At 33.3% G+C, this 18940-nt stretch overlaps 1 protein-coding gene across 1 annotated transcript; it reads left to right on the forward strand.

Annotated features, from left to right (window-relative positions):
• The first annotated feature begins 209 nt into the window (after positions 1-209).
• LOC125817130 (uncharacterized) lies at positions 210-1108 on the forward strand. The gene is made up of 2 exons (XM_049496698.1): positions 210-503; positions 611-1108. The coding sequence occupies exons 1-2, from the start codon at positions 210-212 to the stop codon at positions 1106-1108; spliced, it is 792 nt and encodes a 263-aa protein (XP_049352655.1).
• The last annotated feature ends 17832 nt before the right edge of the window (positions 1109-18940 follow it).

Consider the following 18940-nt stretch of genomic DNA (forward strand, 5'->3'; position numbering starts at 1 on the left):
CAAAACTCTAATATCATTTCAATTTTTCCAAGTTAAGCTTCTGTTTTATCCTGTCGAACTTATCAAAGCTTGAGTTCGTGGCACTTGACATTTCTGGAAATAATTACTTGTCATGGGTACTCGACGCTGAAATTCACCTTGACGCTAAAAGTCTTGGTGCCACTATTACCAACGGTAATACAACGTCGAGTCAGGACAAAGCAAAGACAATGATTTTCCTTCGTCATCATCTGGATGAAGGATTGAAGGTTGAATACCTTACGGTGAAAGATCCACTTGAATTGTGGACTGGTTTGAAGGAAAGGTATGACCACCTTAAGGCAATGGTATTGCCAAGGGCTCGTTATGAATGGATTCACTTGCGGTTACAAGATTTTAAAACTATATGTGAATATAATTCTGCTGTATACAAAATTACTTCCCAATTAAAATTATGTGGGGAAGATATAAAAGATGAGGACATGTTGGAAAAGACTCTCACAACTTTTCATGCCTCAAATTTGGTATTACAGCAGCAATACCGTGAAAGGGGATTCAAAAAGTATTTTGAGTTGATCTCATGCCTTCTTGTGGCTGAGCAACATAATACACTTTTATTGAAAATCATGAGGCCCGTCCCACGGGAACTGTTCCGTTACCGGAAGCAAATGAGGTTGAAGCACATGGCCAGTCTGAAAGAAGACAAAATAAAAATCAAGGCCAAAATAATGTGCGTGGACGTGGCAATGGCATAGGACGATATAATAATCGTCGTGGTGGTGGTCGCCGTAAAAGGGAGAACAATATGGGTTCTCAAAACAATCCTTCAAGAGGCAATTGTCATCGTTGTGGCTTGAAAGGGCATTGGAAGAATGAATGCCGAGCAGCTGAGCATTTTGTTAGGCTTTATCAAGATTCCTTGAAAAGAAAAGGAAATAAAAATGGTGCATCTTCTTCTAATGCTCGGGTGGAGTCACACTTGACTTATAAAAATGATGCCGAGGCAGGGCCTTCACAAAAATATGATGACAATATTGAAGCAAATTTGGCTTTAAAAGATGATGATTTTGATGACCTTGATGATATTACTCATTTGGAAGTTGAAGACTTCTTTGGAGATCAAAATTAATGTTTGATCATTTGATTGGGGAAAATAATTATGTTGTTTTATTTATGTGTTTTTTATTGTTATGTTTTTCCTTATGTTGTTTTTATATTTAGAAAAAAAAAGTACTTTTATTTTCTTGCAAAGTTGTTAGTTTTTCATATTTCTTATGATGTACTTTTATTTTATGAAGATAAATAAAATTCCCCAATCTTCAATTGGTTCAAGATGAGTAATGGAGATATGTGTCTTCTTGATAGTGCTACAACTCACACTATTTTAAGAGAAAAGAAATATTTCTCTACTTTGATTGTGAAAAAGGCTTATGTTAATACAATATCTGGTAGTGCAAAATTAATTGAGGGCTCTGGAAGAGCGGCCTTACTACTACATGGGGGAACGATATTAACTATTGAAAATGCATTGTACTGTAGTAAGTCTCAAAGAAACTTATTAAATTTCAAGGTTATTCGCCAAAATGGCTATCATGTTGAGACTGCCAATGAAGGAAAGGTTGAATACCTTTATATTACTACAATAAAATTGGGGCAAAAATATGTGCATGAAAAATTACCCGCATTTTGTTCTGGATTGTACCATACAAGTATTAGTATGGTTGAATCACATGCCATAGTAAACAAAAGAATTTCTAATTCTAATGATTTTATCATTTGGCATGACCGGTTGGGCCATCCCGGTTATAATTTGATGCGCAAAATTATTGAGAATTCACATGGGCATACTTTGAAGAATCAGAAAATTCTTCATTCAAAGAAATTCTCTTGTGCTGCTTGTTCTCAAGGAAAATTGGTTATTAAACCATCAGAAGCTAAGGTTGGGATTGAAACCCCTGCATTTTTGGAACGTATACATGGTGATATATGTGGGCCAATTCACCCTCCATGTGGGCCATTTAAATATTATATGGTCTTGATAGATGCATCTACAAGATGGTCACATGTGTGCTTATTATCAACTCGCAATATGGCTTTTGCGAGGTTGTTGGCTCAAATAATAAAATTAAGAGCACAATTTCCAGATTATGCAATAAAGACAATTCGTCTTGATAATGCTGGTGAGTTTACATCGCAGGCCTTTAATGATTATTGTTTGTCCACTGAAATAACAATTGAACATCCAGTTGCTCATGTTCACACTCAAAATGGTCTAGCGGAATCTTTGATTAAGCGTCTCCAATTGATAGCTAGACCATTGTTAATGAGAACAAAGTTGCCTGTTTCAATATGGGGACATGCTATTTTGCATGCAGCAGCATTGGTGCGCATAAAACCAACTAGTTATCATGAATTCTCTCCATTACAGTTGGTTTTTGGTCATGAGCCAAATATTTCCCATCTTAGAATTTTTGGGTGCGCGGTATACGTTCCAATTGCCCCACCGCTACGCACAAAGATGGGTCCCCAAAGAAGGTTGGGAGTGTATGTTGGGTATGAATCTCCTTCTATTATCAAATATTTGGAACCTATGACAGGAGATATATTTACGGCAAGGTTTGCTGATTGTCATTTTGATGAATCAGTATACCCAACATTAGGGGGAGAACATAAACAGTTGGAAAAAGAGATAGATTGGAATTCATTATCTCTATCTCATTTGGATCCTCGAACAAATCAATGTGAGCAAGAGGTTAAAAAGATGATTTATTTGCAAAATGTTGCAAATCAATTGCCAGATGCATTTACTAACCTTCCAAGGGTTACTAAATCTTATATTCCAGTTGCAAATGCTCCAGTTCGAGTTGATGTCCCGATAGGACAAATTGTTAAAGCAAATGAGTCTAAATCACGTTTAAAACGTGGTAGGCCAATTGGTTCAAAAGATAAAAATCCTCGAAAAAGAAAAGGAACAAATGATCATGAAGATCATACCATAGAGGAAATTGCTCAAGAAGAGCCCCGAGACATAACAAATGATAAGACCACAAAGAAGGTCCAAATAACTGAAAATAATGAGAATGAAGAAATCTCAATAAGTTATGTCTCGACGAGAAAAATGTGAAATCGAAATAGTATTGTGGTGGACAATATTTTTGCTTATAATGTTGCTGTTGAAATAATGCAACATGGTGAGGATTTTGAACCAAAATCTATCAATGAATGTAGACAGAGAAATGATTGGCCAAAATGGAAGGAAGCAATTCAAGCGGAATTGACTTCACTTGAAAAACGTGAAGTTTTTGGACCAATAGTCCAAACACCTGAAGGTGTCAAGCCAGTGGGGTACAAATGGGTTTTTGTGCGAAAACGAAATGAAAAAGGTGAAGTCGTCAGATATAAAGCACGACTTGTGGCACAAGATTTTTCGCAAAGGCCTGGCATTGATTATGTGGAGACATTTTCTCCAGTGGTGGATGCAATTACCTTCAGGTATCTAATAAATCTGGCAGTTCATGAAAAGCTTGAAATGCGTCTAATGGATGTTGTCACAGCCTATTTATATGGCTCATTGGACCACGATATTTTCATGAAAGTTCCTGAAGCATACAATGTGCTAAGACGCATTTCAAGCTTTTCATGAAAATTCGCAAGAAAATTGTTCGATAAGGCTTCAAAAATCCTTATATGGATTGAAACAATCAGGGCGAATGTGGTACAATCGTCTTAGCCAATTTTTGCTAAAGGAAGGGTACAGAAATGACCCTATTTGTCCTTGTGTTTTTATAAAAAGGTCTGGATCTGATTTTGTTATAATAGCGGTATATGTTGATGATTTAAATATCATTGGCACTTCTAAAGAGCTTTCAAAAGCCGTTGAGTGTTTAACAAAAATATTTGAAATGAAAGATCTTGGTAAGACAAAATTTTGTCTTGGCCTACAAATTGAGCATTTGAAAAATGGAATATTTGTTCATCAATCAACATACACAGAAAAGGTTTTAAAGCGATTTTACATGGATAAATCACATCCATTGAGTACCCCGATGGTTGTGAGATCACTTGACATACATAAAGATCCATTTCGACCTCAAGAAAATGATGAAGAGCTTCTTGGCAATGAAACTCCATATCTTAGTGCCATTGGGGCGCTTATGTATCTTGCTAATAATACTCGACCAGATATCTGTTTTGCAGTAAGTTTATTGGCAAGATTCAGCTCGTCTCTAACAAAGAGACATTGGAATGGTGTAAAACATATATTAAGATATCTTCAGGGAACCATTGATATGGGATTATTTTATTCTAATAAATCCAAGTCAGAAATGATTGGTTATGCAGATGCTGGATATTTGTCTGATCCACATAAAGCTCGATCTCAGACAGGCTATTTATTTACATATGGAGGCACAACTATATCTTGGCGTTCAATGAAGCAAACATTAGCTGCTACTTCTTCAAATCATGCCGAAATAATAGCCATCCATGAAGCGAGTCGGGAATGTGTTTGGTTGAGATCAATGACTCAACATATTCAAGAAATGTGTGGTTTTTCTATGGAAAAAGATATTCCAACTACATTATACGAAGACAATGCTGCATGTATAGCTCAACTGAAGGGAGGATATATTAAAAGAGATAGAACAAAACACATTTCACCAAAATTCTTTTTCACTCATGATCTTGAGAAAAAAGGTGAAATAAATGTTCAACAAATTCGCTCAGTTGATAATTTAGCGGATCTTTTCACTAAAGCATTACCAACCTCAACATTTGAAAAGTTGGTATTCAAGATTGGAATGCGTCGTCTCCAAGAAATTAAATGATATTCGCAACAGGGGGAGTAAACTACGCGCTGCACTCTTTTTCCCTTGACCTAGGTTTTATCCCAATGGGTTTTCCTGGCAAGGTTTTTAACGAGGCAGTAAACAAAGCGTATTACAAGATATGTGTACTCTTTTGTCCTTCACTAAGATTTTTTTTTTCCACAGGGTTTTTTTTTCTTAGTAAGGTTTTAACGAGACATATTATCTATCAATGGTCATCCAAGGGGGAGTGTTGTAAATCATTTTGGTGGTTAAATGGATGACCATAACTCCTTGGTTAATTTCCCTCCTTTAGGAGTAGTAATGTTGTTGATAATGTGGTCAAATGGATGACCATAACTCCTAGGTTAATTTCATCCTTTATTGGTAGTAATGTTGTTGATAATATGGTTAATTGGATGACCATAACTCCTAGGTTTATTTCCTCCTTAATGGGTAGTAATTCTCAAGGTTTAATGTAATGTTTATGACACCTTTTGGTATTCCTCAATGTAATCCTATAAATAGTGGTGTTGAGAATAATGTTGAATACACTTGAAAGAAAGAATGTTAGTTTATATTGTTCCTCTTGTCTTATAGTCTTCTTCTCTTCCTCTTTATATTGTTCTTTTGTCCTTAAGTTTTACAACAGTTAATTCTTTATTTGATTTATTTGTTATATATAAAACAACTAAGAAAATATGAGGCAATGTGATTTATGTTTTTGATGTTGACGATGCCAAAAAGAAAACATATAGTGTTGGACAATGATTTTAGTTTCAGATGATTAATAATAAGTCAATCGTGAAACAAGTTCTCAAGTATGAAATGTAACATTTCAAAAATAATTTCTAAGCTAAGATCTAAACTATTCTTCATATGTGTATAAGGTTGTATTGTGTGATTCTTAATTGTGCATATGTATTAAGGTCAATTATTTAGTGTGAGAAGAGATTTGGAGTTGAATTAAGGTCATACTAATCCTCTAGCACAAAGTTGAGTTGAGACCTTTCTTATCGATTGAATTTCGATATAAGATTTTACTTGAGTCAACTTCAAACGATCTCATATGAAGAGTTAGGTGACTCGTAGCCTACCAAATTAAAGCTCTGTGAGTTCTTTCCAACGTTGCCAAGTTTGCATCAATCGAAATCTGGAGTAAAAAATTCTGACTGATTTACCAGAGACGCTCCAACCATGCGGGCAGGTCCACAATACAGAGAGAAAGCGGACCTCACAGGTCTCTTGATTAAAATTTCGTCTCCAACTTCAATTATTTTTTTTATTTTTTTTGTGCATTTTGTCCTAAAAACTATTGGGGAGTTATCTATATGACTAAATTAGTTTTTCATAATTAAACCCTCTCATTCTCTCATAAACTTCAACGCGCAAGAATTCTTCTAGAAACACCAAGTTAAGGTTCTTCATCAAGGTAAGCCCTTCTCTAAGAATTTCAAATTTTCAAACTCAAGTTCCTTCATATAGTGACGGATCATTAAAAGAAATCTTAACCCTTGACAATAGAGTTTTCAAGAAACTAATTCAAGAATTTCAAGAAAAATTTCTTCATCGTTCTTCTTCAAGTTAGGGTTCTTTTTCAAGATTTGTGGAGCTTTTAAGGTATGTAAGACTATCATGGTTAGGAACTAAGTTCTTCCTCATGCGCTACATCTACAATTTCAGTTAGTAAGATCAAAGCCAGGGTTTTTATCCCAAAGTTTATTATGTTCGAAATTTTCTCTACATTCTCATTGTCGATTCTTGATTTTTCTATCAAAACTATGGTACTTCATATTATTGATGATTGTTACTTTATGGTTATTACTTAGTATACCACGTGAACTCTGTCCAGCTAAAAGCTACTTGGAAACCTTGTCTTAATAATTCATATGCATCATTTTCATGAGAAAAGTAAGTTTCAAAATTTTAAAAAAGTCTTTCAAGAAAGAGTTCAAGAAAACATATCTTTTTTTCTTGAAGTGCATTACTTTTAGAAGAATTTTAAGAAAATAAATTTGTGCATCAAGATGCATATATTCATAAGTAAAGTAAAGACAATTTTTTTAAAGAAAACATATTTTAGATTTGAGAAAACATAGTAAAATTTTCAAAAAAGCTTAGTCAAGTTAATTTAAGTTCAGTTTAAAAGAAGTATTACTGAGCATAGACTCAAAGTATCAGATTTTTTGTTTCCACCTAAAGTGGGACATATTTACAGTTATTGAGCATTATTGCATCATTTTGGGAGTAGTATTGAACCTCAAGAACATTATGGCATCATAGACGAGTCAGTTGAGTTATAACTTTCTCTATTATTTCATAAACATATGCACACTATACATACATCATATTATTATGTTTTATAAAGGTATTGATTTTGTTTTTCTAAGTTATTGCATTGTATGCTCATCTTTTTAAAAGCTTCTGCATTAGTTAGTATTCAGTCTTATAGTATGCCAGATCAAGGGTTCGCTCGGACCAACAATGATTTCAAGTGTCGACCACGTTCACGATATAGACTCGTGTCGGGAAAAACTTGATATCAAAGCACAAAGCTCAAGTGTCCTTGAGAGTCTATGAATTCGTGTCAGTGGAATCTTATTTATGGTTGTGAGGGCTCATTTCTATAAATGAGGGACTATAAACATTTAAGAAAAGTTTCCATTCTTTCATATTCTAGATCGTGCAAGAGCTGTCCCCTAAAAAACTTATGCAAATTCATGTGTTCCTTCAATTCCTCTGTAGGGGCGGACACTACTAAAAAAATAGTGAATACCGACCTAAAAATTTCCGACCTCAAATGGAGGTCGGTATTTACAAGAAGTCGGTTTTTATGCAAAATAAAGCGGGAAAATCAAATTCCGACCTCTGGAAGTCAGAATTTTTCCTAGAAAAAATGTATTACAATAAAAACCGACCTCTTGATGTCGGTATTAAACAAATAAATAAATAAAAATATTTTATTTTTTCTCAATTAAATATAAAAAATAAAATTGAGAAATATTTTAGGTTTTGTGTAAAATAAAAAACAAAAAAAATTATAATACCGACTTTCTATGTCGGTAAAATTAAATAGTATGTAAAAATAAATTAATATCAAATACCGACCTCATGAGGTCGGTATTTTTTATATTTAATTGAGAAAATAATACCGACATCAAGAGGTCGGTTTTTATTGTAGTTCATTTTTTCTGGGAAAAATTCCGACCTCTTGAGGTTGGAATTTGGTTTTCCCTTTATTTTGCATAAAAACCGACTACTTGTTGCCGGTTTTCATATCAACGTAATTTCATACTAAATATGGATTATTGATCTAACTTTCTATTTATAAAAGTATACAATTTTTTAAACAATTAATTATAGGTGTAAAATGAAAATTTGAACAAACCGACCTCCGGATGTTGCTTTAATTAAAAGTAATTAGATGAAATAAAAATACCGACCTCTGGATGTCGCTTTAATTATTTTGATTTAATTTTATTTAAATCGTCTGGAGGACGATTTTGTGTAAAATAAAAAACAAAAAAATTATAATACCGACTTCCAGAAGTCGGTAAAATTAAATAGTATGTAATAAATTAGTAAAATTTAATGTGATACCGACCTCATGAGGTCGGTATTTTTTATTAAATCTAATTACTTTTAATAAAAGCGACATTCGAAGGTCAGTTTATTTAAAATATTCCTACTAATAATCATAATTTTGCTATTGTGGATAATACTAAAATTTCATTTTACACCTACAATTAATTGTTCAAAAAGTGTAACAATTTTGTATACTTTTATAAATAAAAAGTTAGAATTCGTGGAATAAATATAAAAATATCTATAATCCATATTTAGAGTATGAAACTACGTTGATATGAATTAGGAGATAATTATACTTATATTTCTAGAGTAATGTACAAATTTTATCAGTCCGTCGTCTAATGATGAACTTAATATCTCATGTCATGATGTAGAGGTGAAGAGCTAACATATAATTCATTCGAGTATGAAATGCGAGATAATACTCGTAGAAATGTCATGATAACAATTAATTATAAATTTTATATTTATATAATTATGATGACATGTAAATGATAATTCATCGGAGTATGAAATACGTTGATTAATTATATACTCCTTGAGTAGTTTAACAAATCAAGTCTTATATATTAGTGGTTCAGATATGAAATACATTATCAATTTAAAAAATACCGATGATTAATTCAAGGAGATTTATATATTAAATTTGATATTGATAAACTTTAATTTGTTGATCGATAAAATTAAATTTATTAAATTAAACTTCTGTTGATGTGTAGTTAAATTAATTTATATATATATATATATAATACCGACCTCATGAGGTCGGTATTTTTTATATTTAATTGAGAAAATAATACCGATATCAAGAGGTCGGTTTTTATTGTAGTTCATTTTTCTGGGAAAAATTCCGACCTCCTAAGGTTGGAATTTGATTTTCCCTTTATTTTGCATAAAAACCGACTACTTGTTGTTGGTTTTCATATCAACGTAATTTCATACTCTAAATATGGATTATTGATCTAACTTTCTATTTATAAAAGTATACAATTTTTTAAACAATTAATTATAGGTGTAAAATAAAAATTTAAACAAACCGACCTCCGGATGTCACTTTAATTAAAAGTAATTAGATGAAATAAAAATACCGACCTCCGTATGTCGCTTTAATTATTTTGATTTAATTGTATTTAAATCGTCTTCCGGAGGACGATTTTGTGTAAAATAAAAAACAAAAAAATTATAATATCGACTTCCGAGTAAAAGATAACTCATCGGAGTATGAAATACGTTGATTATATACTCCTCGAGTAGTTTAACAAATCAAGTCTTATATATTAGTGGTTCAGATATGAAATACATTATCAATTAAAGAAATACCGATGATAAATTCAAGGAGATTTATATATTAAATTTGATATTGATAAACTTCCGTTGATCGATAAAATTAAATTTATATAATTAGGAGGTATATAATTTAAATTTATAAAATTAAGCTTTTGTTGATGTGTAGTTAAATTAAATTATATATATATATATATATATAATTTTAATTAATAAAATCTACCAGAGAAGAGTTTATATTAAAATAAATTATTAAATATCGACCTTAAGAGGTCGGTATATTTAAATTATTATTTTATTTAAATAAAAACAACTTCATAATGTTGGTACTTATTTTAATATTTTTAAATATAGATAATTATTTTAAAAAATACCGACATCCTGTGGTCGGTATTAACACTTTTTTTTAAAAAAAGAATGATATTCTAAACCAAAGACCCCAAAACCCTAAGACAATTAATTCTTCTTCTTCTCCAAAGAAAAGAGCAGCCGCTCTTTCGATTCTCCTCCCTTCCCGCGAAGCCGCTCCAGTGAGGCCACTAGAGGTGGTGACATCCCTCTCTTCCTCTCCCTTCTCTCCTCTTCTCCTTCCCCCCTCTTTTCTGTCGCTCTTCCCCTTCCCCTCTCTCACCTCTCACAACAGCCGCTCCATCTCTAATGTAGTTCCACCGGCGAAGACCACCTAACAGCAGCTCCAGCTGCTGTCCACCAGCGACCCACGAAGCCACCGTGAAGCAGCAGCAGCAACCAGGTGTCACCTCTATCTTCTCCAACGCTGCTACTCTAGCAGCTGCATCTGCTCTACTCTCCGGCGAAGAAATTGACAATGCCAGCAACAACTAACATCTCTGCTCAGTAGCTCCGGTCAACGACAATAGACAACAAAATTATGGTGTCATTCTTCCTTCTTCTTTGTGAATGCTCATGCCTTAATTTCTTCCCTTTTTGATTTGCATGTTTGTTAATATGATTATACAGATTCAAAATCTTTACTTGTCTGATTTTATTATGTGATTTTAGTCCATGATGGATATAGTATTTTCTTACTAGGATTTCCCCATTTGCGATTGTGTTAATATGTTGGCTTCCTATTTAAACTCATTGGTTTTGAATTGTTCCACATAGTGTTTGAAGGTTTAAGGGTTACAAGTTCAATTCTGTTTCCATATCCCATTGCCCATAATCAGTACTTGAATTTGATTAAAATTGCTAGCTTCTCGTCCAATTTGGTAAAGACTTATCGTGATGATTAATTAGGATGGATATAAAGTGATATAAGGCGTAATAATTTGATGTTTGGAGAATGTGGTCTTTTAGTGAATGAATCGTAATTTGGCTCACTTTTCTTATAATATATTATTACATTATGATTTGCGTTTTGGTATATTAAGATAGGTTAAAAAGTAAGTGTTTATACACATTAAAATTTGAACACTCTTGTTGGAATTCTTGGTTTCTCAACTCCGGACACAATCATGGTAACATATACATCACAATAACTAGTGGAACAAAGAGAGGAAGTATTGAAAATAGGAGAAACCTAGTTGATCCTATTGATGACAAAATTGATTTTTTTGCAACATTGATTTGTGTCCATCTAGTGTTGATACTAAACTTTAATTTAGGAATACTGTGTTTGTTTAGCATAAGTACCAACACTAGTTGATCCTATTGATGACAAAGTTGATTTTTTTAAAAGATCGATTTGTGTCCATCTAGTGTTGATATTAAACTTTAATTTAGGAATAATGTGTTTGTTAAGCATAAGTACCAACACTAGTTGATCCTTTTGATGACAAAATTGATTTTCTTGGAAGATCAATTTGTATCCATCTAGTGTTGACACTTAGCTTTAATTTAGGAATAATGTGTTTGTTAAGCATAAGTACCAACACTAGTTGATCCTATTGATGACAAAATTGATTTTCTTGCAAGATCAATTTGTGTCCATCTAGTGTTGACACTTACCTTTAATTTAGGAATAATGTGTTTGTTAAGTATAAGTACCCACACTAGTTGATCCTATTGATGACAAAATTGATTTTCTTGCTGATATACCGTGAGTTTACGGTATTTCTAATACATTTCACTTACAAGTTGTGTGTGTCTAGGGCCTTTTTATATTGGTTTTTATGGTTTTTATCATGTTTTGCAGGAAAGGTGTTCAGGCGCGAAAGTTTAGAGATAGCTGAAGGAAATGCAGAAAAAAAGCATCTACGGAGGTGATCTACGGACCGTAGATCCATCCACGGTCCGTAGGTTATGACCGTAGATCAACAGGCATGCTATTGAGGACAAATCAGGGAAGTCTGACCAAGTGTGGAACCACGGTGCCCATTGATGGTCCGTAGATTGATCTACGGACTGTACTGTTGATCCGTAGAGTGAGACTGCGAGGGTTCCAGTACCTGATTTTTGAAGATTCTAAGTATGGAGCTACGGAGGGGATTGGCGGACCGTAGGTCGATCTACGGTCCGTACTGCTGGTCCGTCGTTTGCTTCAGAGAAGCTGATTTTTGGAAGCTGAAATATTTTCTAAGTCTCGAGTGACAGAAGGGACTTACGGACAGTAGATCCATCGACGGTCCGTAAGTCGGTCTCGTGGATTGAAGACGCGTACCTGAACAAAACTTTCCTTAATTTGTTTCCTTTTTTATTTAGGATTTGGTTTCTATAAATAGGACATGTAAACCTCGTTTTTGGGGGGTTAGACCCTATTATTCTATTTTTGCTTTGTAACTTTGGAGATTAATTTGCAACTCTAGCAATTATTGATTTCCCAAGTTCGTTTTGAAGATTTTGGCTTTGCAATTCAAGTTAAATTTCTGGGTTTATTATTCTCTTTACGTAAGTTCATGATTTCTTCATCTACAATTATGAATTGTGTTCTTGCCAATATGAGTAACTAAATCCACAACTAGGGTTGTGGGAACCATGATCAATTAACAAAGTATGAATATTAGATAAGCAATTCTTGACTAATATTTTGCATGCATTGATAATTCTTTCGTTTAGAAGTCTTTTTAACGGTGGCCAACGTTAGAACTCGCCTTGTTACTACTTGCCGGACCAAGGAGGTAATTAACAAGAAAAGAATTATCAACATAGATTTAGTGTGATACTATCTAATAGGCTAGTGTCGATTGGTGCGAAGTAATAACTAAGCCAAACATCGATTATGATGTCTAATATGAAATTCTGACCTCCGAGGTCGGTATTCACTGTTTTTTTAGTAGTGGGATCTATTAAAGGTGTAGGGGTGCCACGCCACCCTTGAACTTAGGCAGAAACTCTATATATACATAGGTATATATATATTATTTATAAAAATATAAAGCGTGCCACCCAGAGAACAAAATTGGCATGTGGTGCCATGGTAGGAGGGCAACTTTAGAAGACTGATGTTGCGGGTTCAAATCCCATTTGTACCTATTTTTTTTGAGAAATTTGCTGCAAACGTTTTTTTAAGAAAAAGGAAATTGCTGGACACGTTCTTTTAAGAAAAAATAGAGAACTTAAATTGATTTATATTGAAAAGACGAATAATTTAATCAAATATAAGATTAATTTAATCGATAAATTTATTTGACACCCACGGACTCTAAATCTTGGATCCGCCACTGTTCCTCTGTCTATGCCTCATCTTAGAGGTGGTAGGAATAGTAAATCTCAGATCGTTGTCGATGAGGTACTCTTAGATAAAGCTATCAGAAAATAAAGAGACTACACAAGGGAAACCTATTAGTGTGTTTATGTTCATTGATTTGAAAGAATGCACCTTTATTTATATGAAGCGTGTGTTGAGAAAACGTATGATATGTTCCCGGATACCTTCTTAAACCTTTCCATAGATGATACCTTTAACGGGAAAGTATGTTCTAGAATATTTGGATAGTGTTGTCATGACCCGAAAGACGGTGTAATTTGTAATGTTATGAGTCACTAGTAGTAAAATTGCCCAGAGTTAGAAGTTTGAAGTTAGAAGTGTAGTAACCTTAAAAGAGTGGGAGTAGTGATTGAGTAAAGTATATAGTTGCAGTTATGTACCCAATAAGTTTGTAATGAAGTGATGTTCCCTAATGTGTTGGCTAAGACGTAATGAGAGTGTGTAAATATCATGTTGGTATCACAATAAGGGTTATCGATTAAGGTGACTTAGAGTATGTGTGTCATTGTGTTAGTATAGATCAAGTCTAGGTGATGAGTGGATGTTAACATGTGAAGTAGTTTAAGTTGATAGGTTGCAATGAGCACGTTGATACAACTAGAAAGTATATGTGCCCCCTGTATGAGGTAGTAAGTTGTGGCAAAATCTTTAGTTAGAAGAAAGACTTGAGACTTAGGAAGATATGTGTACCTAAGATAACACATAGTCATTAGAGACTTTAAGTTTAGGATGTGATACTAGTTAATATTCTTTAGCAGCTAATGTGGAGGAGTTATATATTTCTCTTAAGAGTTGGGTTCATAGGGGTTATATATATACGACGATGAGCCTCTTAATATAGTTCAAGTTTCCTTCAAGTTAGGTAGATATGAACATAGAATAATGGTGTTAGCATGTTAAGAAAATGAGGTCAGACTACAAAGAGCTAGAGAAGCGACGTTTTCCGCTAATAAGAGTAGAGGTTATATAAAGATGAATATAGCAGTATGAAGAAGTAAAGAGAAGTATCTTAAACATAAGTCCTAGAAGGAATCATAGTATCTGCATACATGGAGATTTTAGTATTCATGAGATTAGCATTGTTCGATTGTCAGAGTAAAGTGAAAATAAGCAGTTTAGAGATTATGAAAAAGGTCTATAGACTTAGAATGTCGGTTGTAGGTCTAAGGGTGGTGGTGATGATAGGGTGATGTGTTCAGAAAGAGTTGTGATGAGATAGTAGTTCATTCATACTTCAGTGTATTCCTCTGATTTTAATCGATATGACACCCTGCTAATGTCTCGCATATCAACATTATATCATGACCCATGCTCATGCACTTCATAGAGATTTTTCACATCTATGCTTATTTCCTAGAATAAAAGGCAACGATTCAGCTCAACAACCTTAATTTTACTCTATGAAGTTATGAATGTCAGTTTACCATATACAACTCATAATGTATGCACTCATATTTCTCAGTATGCTAAGTCCATAAACTCATGATATATCTTTAATGGCTAGTGAGATCATGTTACATCAAGCATTTTCACATATCAAATGATTATTATTTTTTGAATTATTCATGTTTATAATTTTTCCACTCTAAGCTCTTCGGGTGATCCTCTCTTAGTTTTGATAACAATATTGATATTAACGTAGTATTAATTTCTATGAGAGGGTTGATGATTCTTATTGTGAATATCGTAACATGCTTATTCCATGTAATTTTTTCCCAAGTGTGGAGGAAGAGATCAAAATGAGGCTTGATTATATATATTGGCTAAGTGATAATATTTGGTGTTTTTCTTTATAGTAATTCCTGGAAATCTAGTTGGTAGAAATAATAGGAAGGTGAAAAATTCGTGGAAGAATTGGTTACCCCAAAGTCAATGAAGTGGCTATAGCAATAGACTTGAATAGGCTGTTGATATACATATAGATTAAGTACTAAGCACTCCTTAATTAGAATTCGATGTTTATTGTTTTAAGAAAAAGTAGCATTCTTGGGATGATAGTCCCTACAGAGCTATAGAGCATAAATCTCGTGATTTAGATTAATATGATCACATTATGTGTAGCATCTTGTAGCTCTGAGTTAGACTTGAACATGGTAAAATTATACAGTTAGACATAGACCTTGATAGTAGTAGTCATATGTATATATCCTTGTGGGAGTTATAGGTAGTAGCTTATGAAGTGTAGTGTTCACACAGAGGAGCATATTGAGAAGTATTGCTAAGCTTAAAAATTATCAGTCATATCACTTAAGACATAATACACTCAACTTATTTCATGCCCAAAGTATTCATGTTTCATGTCAAATAACTTCAGATAGAGTATGACTCATATTCAAATCGGCCTAACCCATCGGTGGCCCCCTAAACTTGGCACGATCTTTCACTTAGACATTTTAACTAGTCTTTGTTTATTTTAGACACCTCATGTCACGCCCAACTGTGTCAATTTGACACTTTTTGCTTGTTGGGTAACAAACCTATCCCACATCGAATGGAGAAGAAGAAATGTACCAACATATAAGTGCTCACCCAACTCCATTAGTATGAGGCCTTTTGGGATGTGCCCAAAAACAAATCCGTGAGGGCTTGACCCAAACCGGACAATATCATACTAATGTGGAGTTAGGGTGGTGGTACGCGTGGTCCCAACATATGGTATCAGAGCCCAGGTTCAGGTGTGTCAGAGTAGTGGACTGCGTTTTGTAAGAAGTTTCCGATGTGACAACAAGACCAGAGATCTGCAGGGGTGCCTTGTGTCGAAAGTCTTCTTGGTAAAGTGGTGGTCCAGGCGACGTGTCCCGTTATGTGATAATGGCGGTGCAAGATGATTTGGCAGATCAGATGGTGTGACCTAGTTGAAGGGGAGGTTACGAATTGTGTGGTCTTGGTTTGAGGGGAGGATTGTTGGGTAACAAACCTATCCCACATCGGATGGAGAAAAAGAAATGTACCAATATATAAGTGCTCACCCAACTCCATTAGTATGAGGCCTTTTGGGATGTGCCCAAAAACAAATCCGTGAGGGCTTGACCCAAAGCGGACAATATCATACTAATGTGGAGTTAGGGTGGTGGTACGCGCGGTCCCAACACTGCTGAGATGGCATAGCAAGTGTGATACACTCACTAAACGCGCGTGAGAGCCTCATTTTACCAAATTTTAATTTTTTTTTCTTCTTCTTCGTCTTCCCCATTTTTTGGCTACCATTTTCCAAGCTTAAACTCTTTCCATGGTGAAATAAATTTGACGATGTCACAAACAAAAAGTGAATTCTAGCGCCCATAAATTTTAAGCTTAAATACTTTCACTTATTTTGTTGTCCTTCTTCCTCCTCAAAATAATTTTTAGAAAATCAACATAAATTTCAAGAAGAAAAAAACACTCAAAAATGGCAAGAAATCATAATTTCAATTATCAAATCGTACATTTGGTGGGGGAAGGTCGGGGGTGGTGGTGGGTGGAGAAGAAAATCTGAGTGAGAGAGAGGGGTTGGGGTTTGAGGTGGAGGTGGGTAGTAGAGAAGACAATTTCGGGGTGGTGTGGGTATAATTTTCTTTTTATTAAAAGTGTTTTTTTTTTAAAATTATTTAGTTAAAGAAATGCCACATGTCAATGAGTCATTGGTAGTTTTTTTCCTACTCAAGATTCATCATTTAATAATTTATATATATATATATATATATATGTCACGTGTCTTTATTTAATTCGTCACTTTGACACATCATCAGCGAGTGTTTTACACACACCTTACAAATTTGGCAGATTGTCGAAAAAGTGTCAAATTGACACAGTTGGACGTGACATGAAGTTTCTAAAATGAACAAAACCTAGTTAAGGTGTCTAAGTGAAAGATCGTGCCAAGTTTAGAGGGCCACCGATGGATTAGCCCTTTTTAAATCTATATTGTTCATGCTTTATAAACCCATGTCAGATGACTCAGATACTTAGACTATGTTAGTGCTTTATGTTCAGATGTCTCACACAAATCATGCCCATAATTCTTCCATCCCACTTAGACCAAAGAATGCCTTTGATCCAGTGGTAAAGTGAGTTCATTTTTATAAGAGGATCGTGTGTTCAAAATCAGTCAACCAACACAATACATTCTACTATGAATCTTCTTTGTATTTTGAATTCGCTTGATAAAAATTCTAGGCCTGTCATTAGTGATGAGAGTTCGTTTTCTCATCTTATAATTCCCTTTTTCTATTTCAACTTTGAAAGAAGAATATCTCCTTCCCCACAATTTCAATTAAATCTTACGATTATTGTAGCATTTAGTCATCCCCTCCCCATTCTACCATCACTCATGTATATAGGGGTGTTCATGCTTCAGTTTAGATCAAATATTTAGTTAAATCAAACATTAATCAGTTTAATTAATTCTTAAATTATTAAAATCAGATCAAATCAAATATAATCATATCTAGTTATTTGATTGTTGTCGGTTTGATTCGATTTGATTTGATTTTTAAGAAACCTAATGTTATTTTTTTTAATTTCCCTGTGATTAATGAAGAGGTTTTCATTCTTTTTCAACTTAAAATACATTATTAGCCTTTTATTGTGGTGACTACACTTTTAAAAAAATGTGAAAAAATATCTACAGATATATAAACTTTGATCAAATAAAAATAAGTTGATAAGAACCCAAAAAAAGAAGAAGAAAGTAAATCTCATAGCTATTTCTTTAAATAAATAAGTTTGAGCTCACGATTCTCTTTTAAGAAATGGACTTAAGGGGTAAAGTTCATTAACTAAATAAATTTTCCATAAGAAAGTATACAAAGTATTAAAACTCAATCTATCTTATAAACATAAATACAAATTTTGGGTATATAATTTATGGATTTGATTTTTATCAATTTATTTTTAACAAAATCAAATCAAATTTAAATCAAATATTATTATTTTAAAAAAATTTAAAACCACTAAAAAAATGAATTTATTTAATTTAATTTTTGATTCAGATGGATCTTTAACCAAATTTACACCCCTGTATATAATATAATCCTAAACATTTATATGATTATAAATTATTTTGTTAATAGTAAAAAAAAGTTTAAAATTAAATTATTTATAATTATAAAAAGGGAAAAAGACTCAAATTTGTCATCGAACTTTGAGAAAAAAACTCATTTATGTCATTCGATAAAAGTTTGACTCATCCATGCCATTTTCGTTTGAGAAAAAGACCATACATGCCAATTTTCTGTTAATTGAAATGACATAGATGAGTTAAACTTTTAAGGATGACATAAATGAGCATTTTCTCAAAGTTGGTGACATATTTGAGTCTTTTTCCTTTACAAAAATTATTTAACGTGGCTGAAGCATAATTGACCATGTGTAAAAAATATTCTTCCAAAATCAAAATTGTTTTCAGTTAACAAATAATGATATGAATGCTCTTTTCTCAGATAAATGAGCCAAACTTTAAACGGATGATATAAATGAATTTTTTCTCAAAATTTGATGACATATTTGAGTCTCTTTCCTTATAAAAATATGACCTTTTTTTGACATAGGCCAAAGAAGAAGTGTACCAATGGAAAGAAATAACTTGACTGCAATGAAAAAATGGAAAATGGTCTCTCTCAACTCTGTCATTTAGAGC

Source organism: Solanum verrucosum, unplaced genomic scaffold, assembly GCF_900185275.1.
Source record: "Solanum verrucosum unplaced genomic scaffold, falcon-dt-bn FXZP01000094.1, whole genome shotgun sequence".
Classification (NCBI taxonomy): domain Eukaryota; kingdom Viridiplantae; phylum Streptophyta; class Magnoliopsida; order Solanales; family Solanaceae; genus Solanum; species Solanum verrucosum.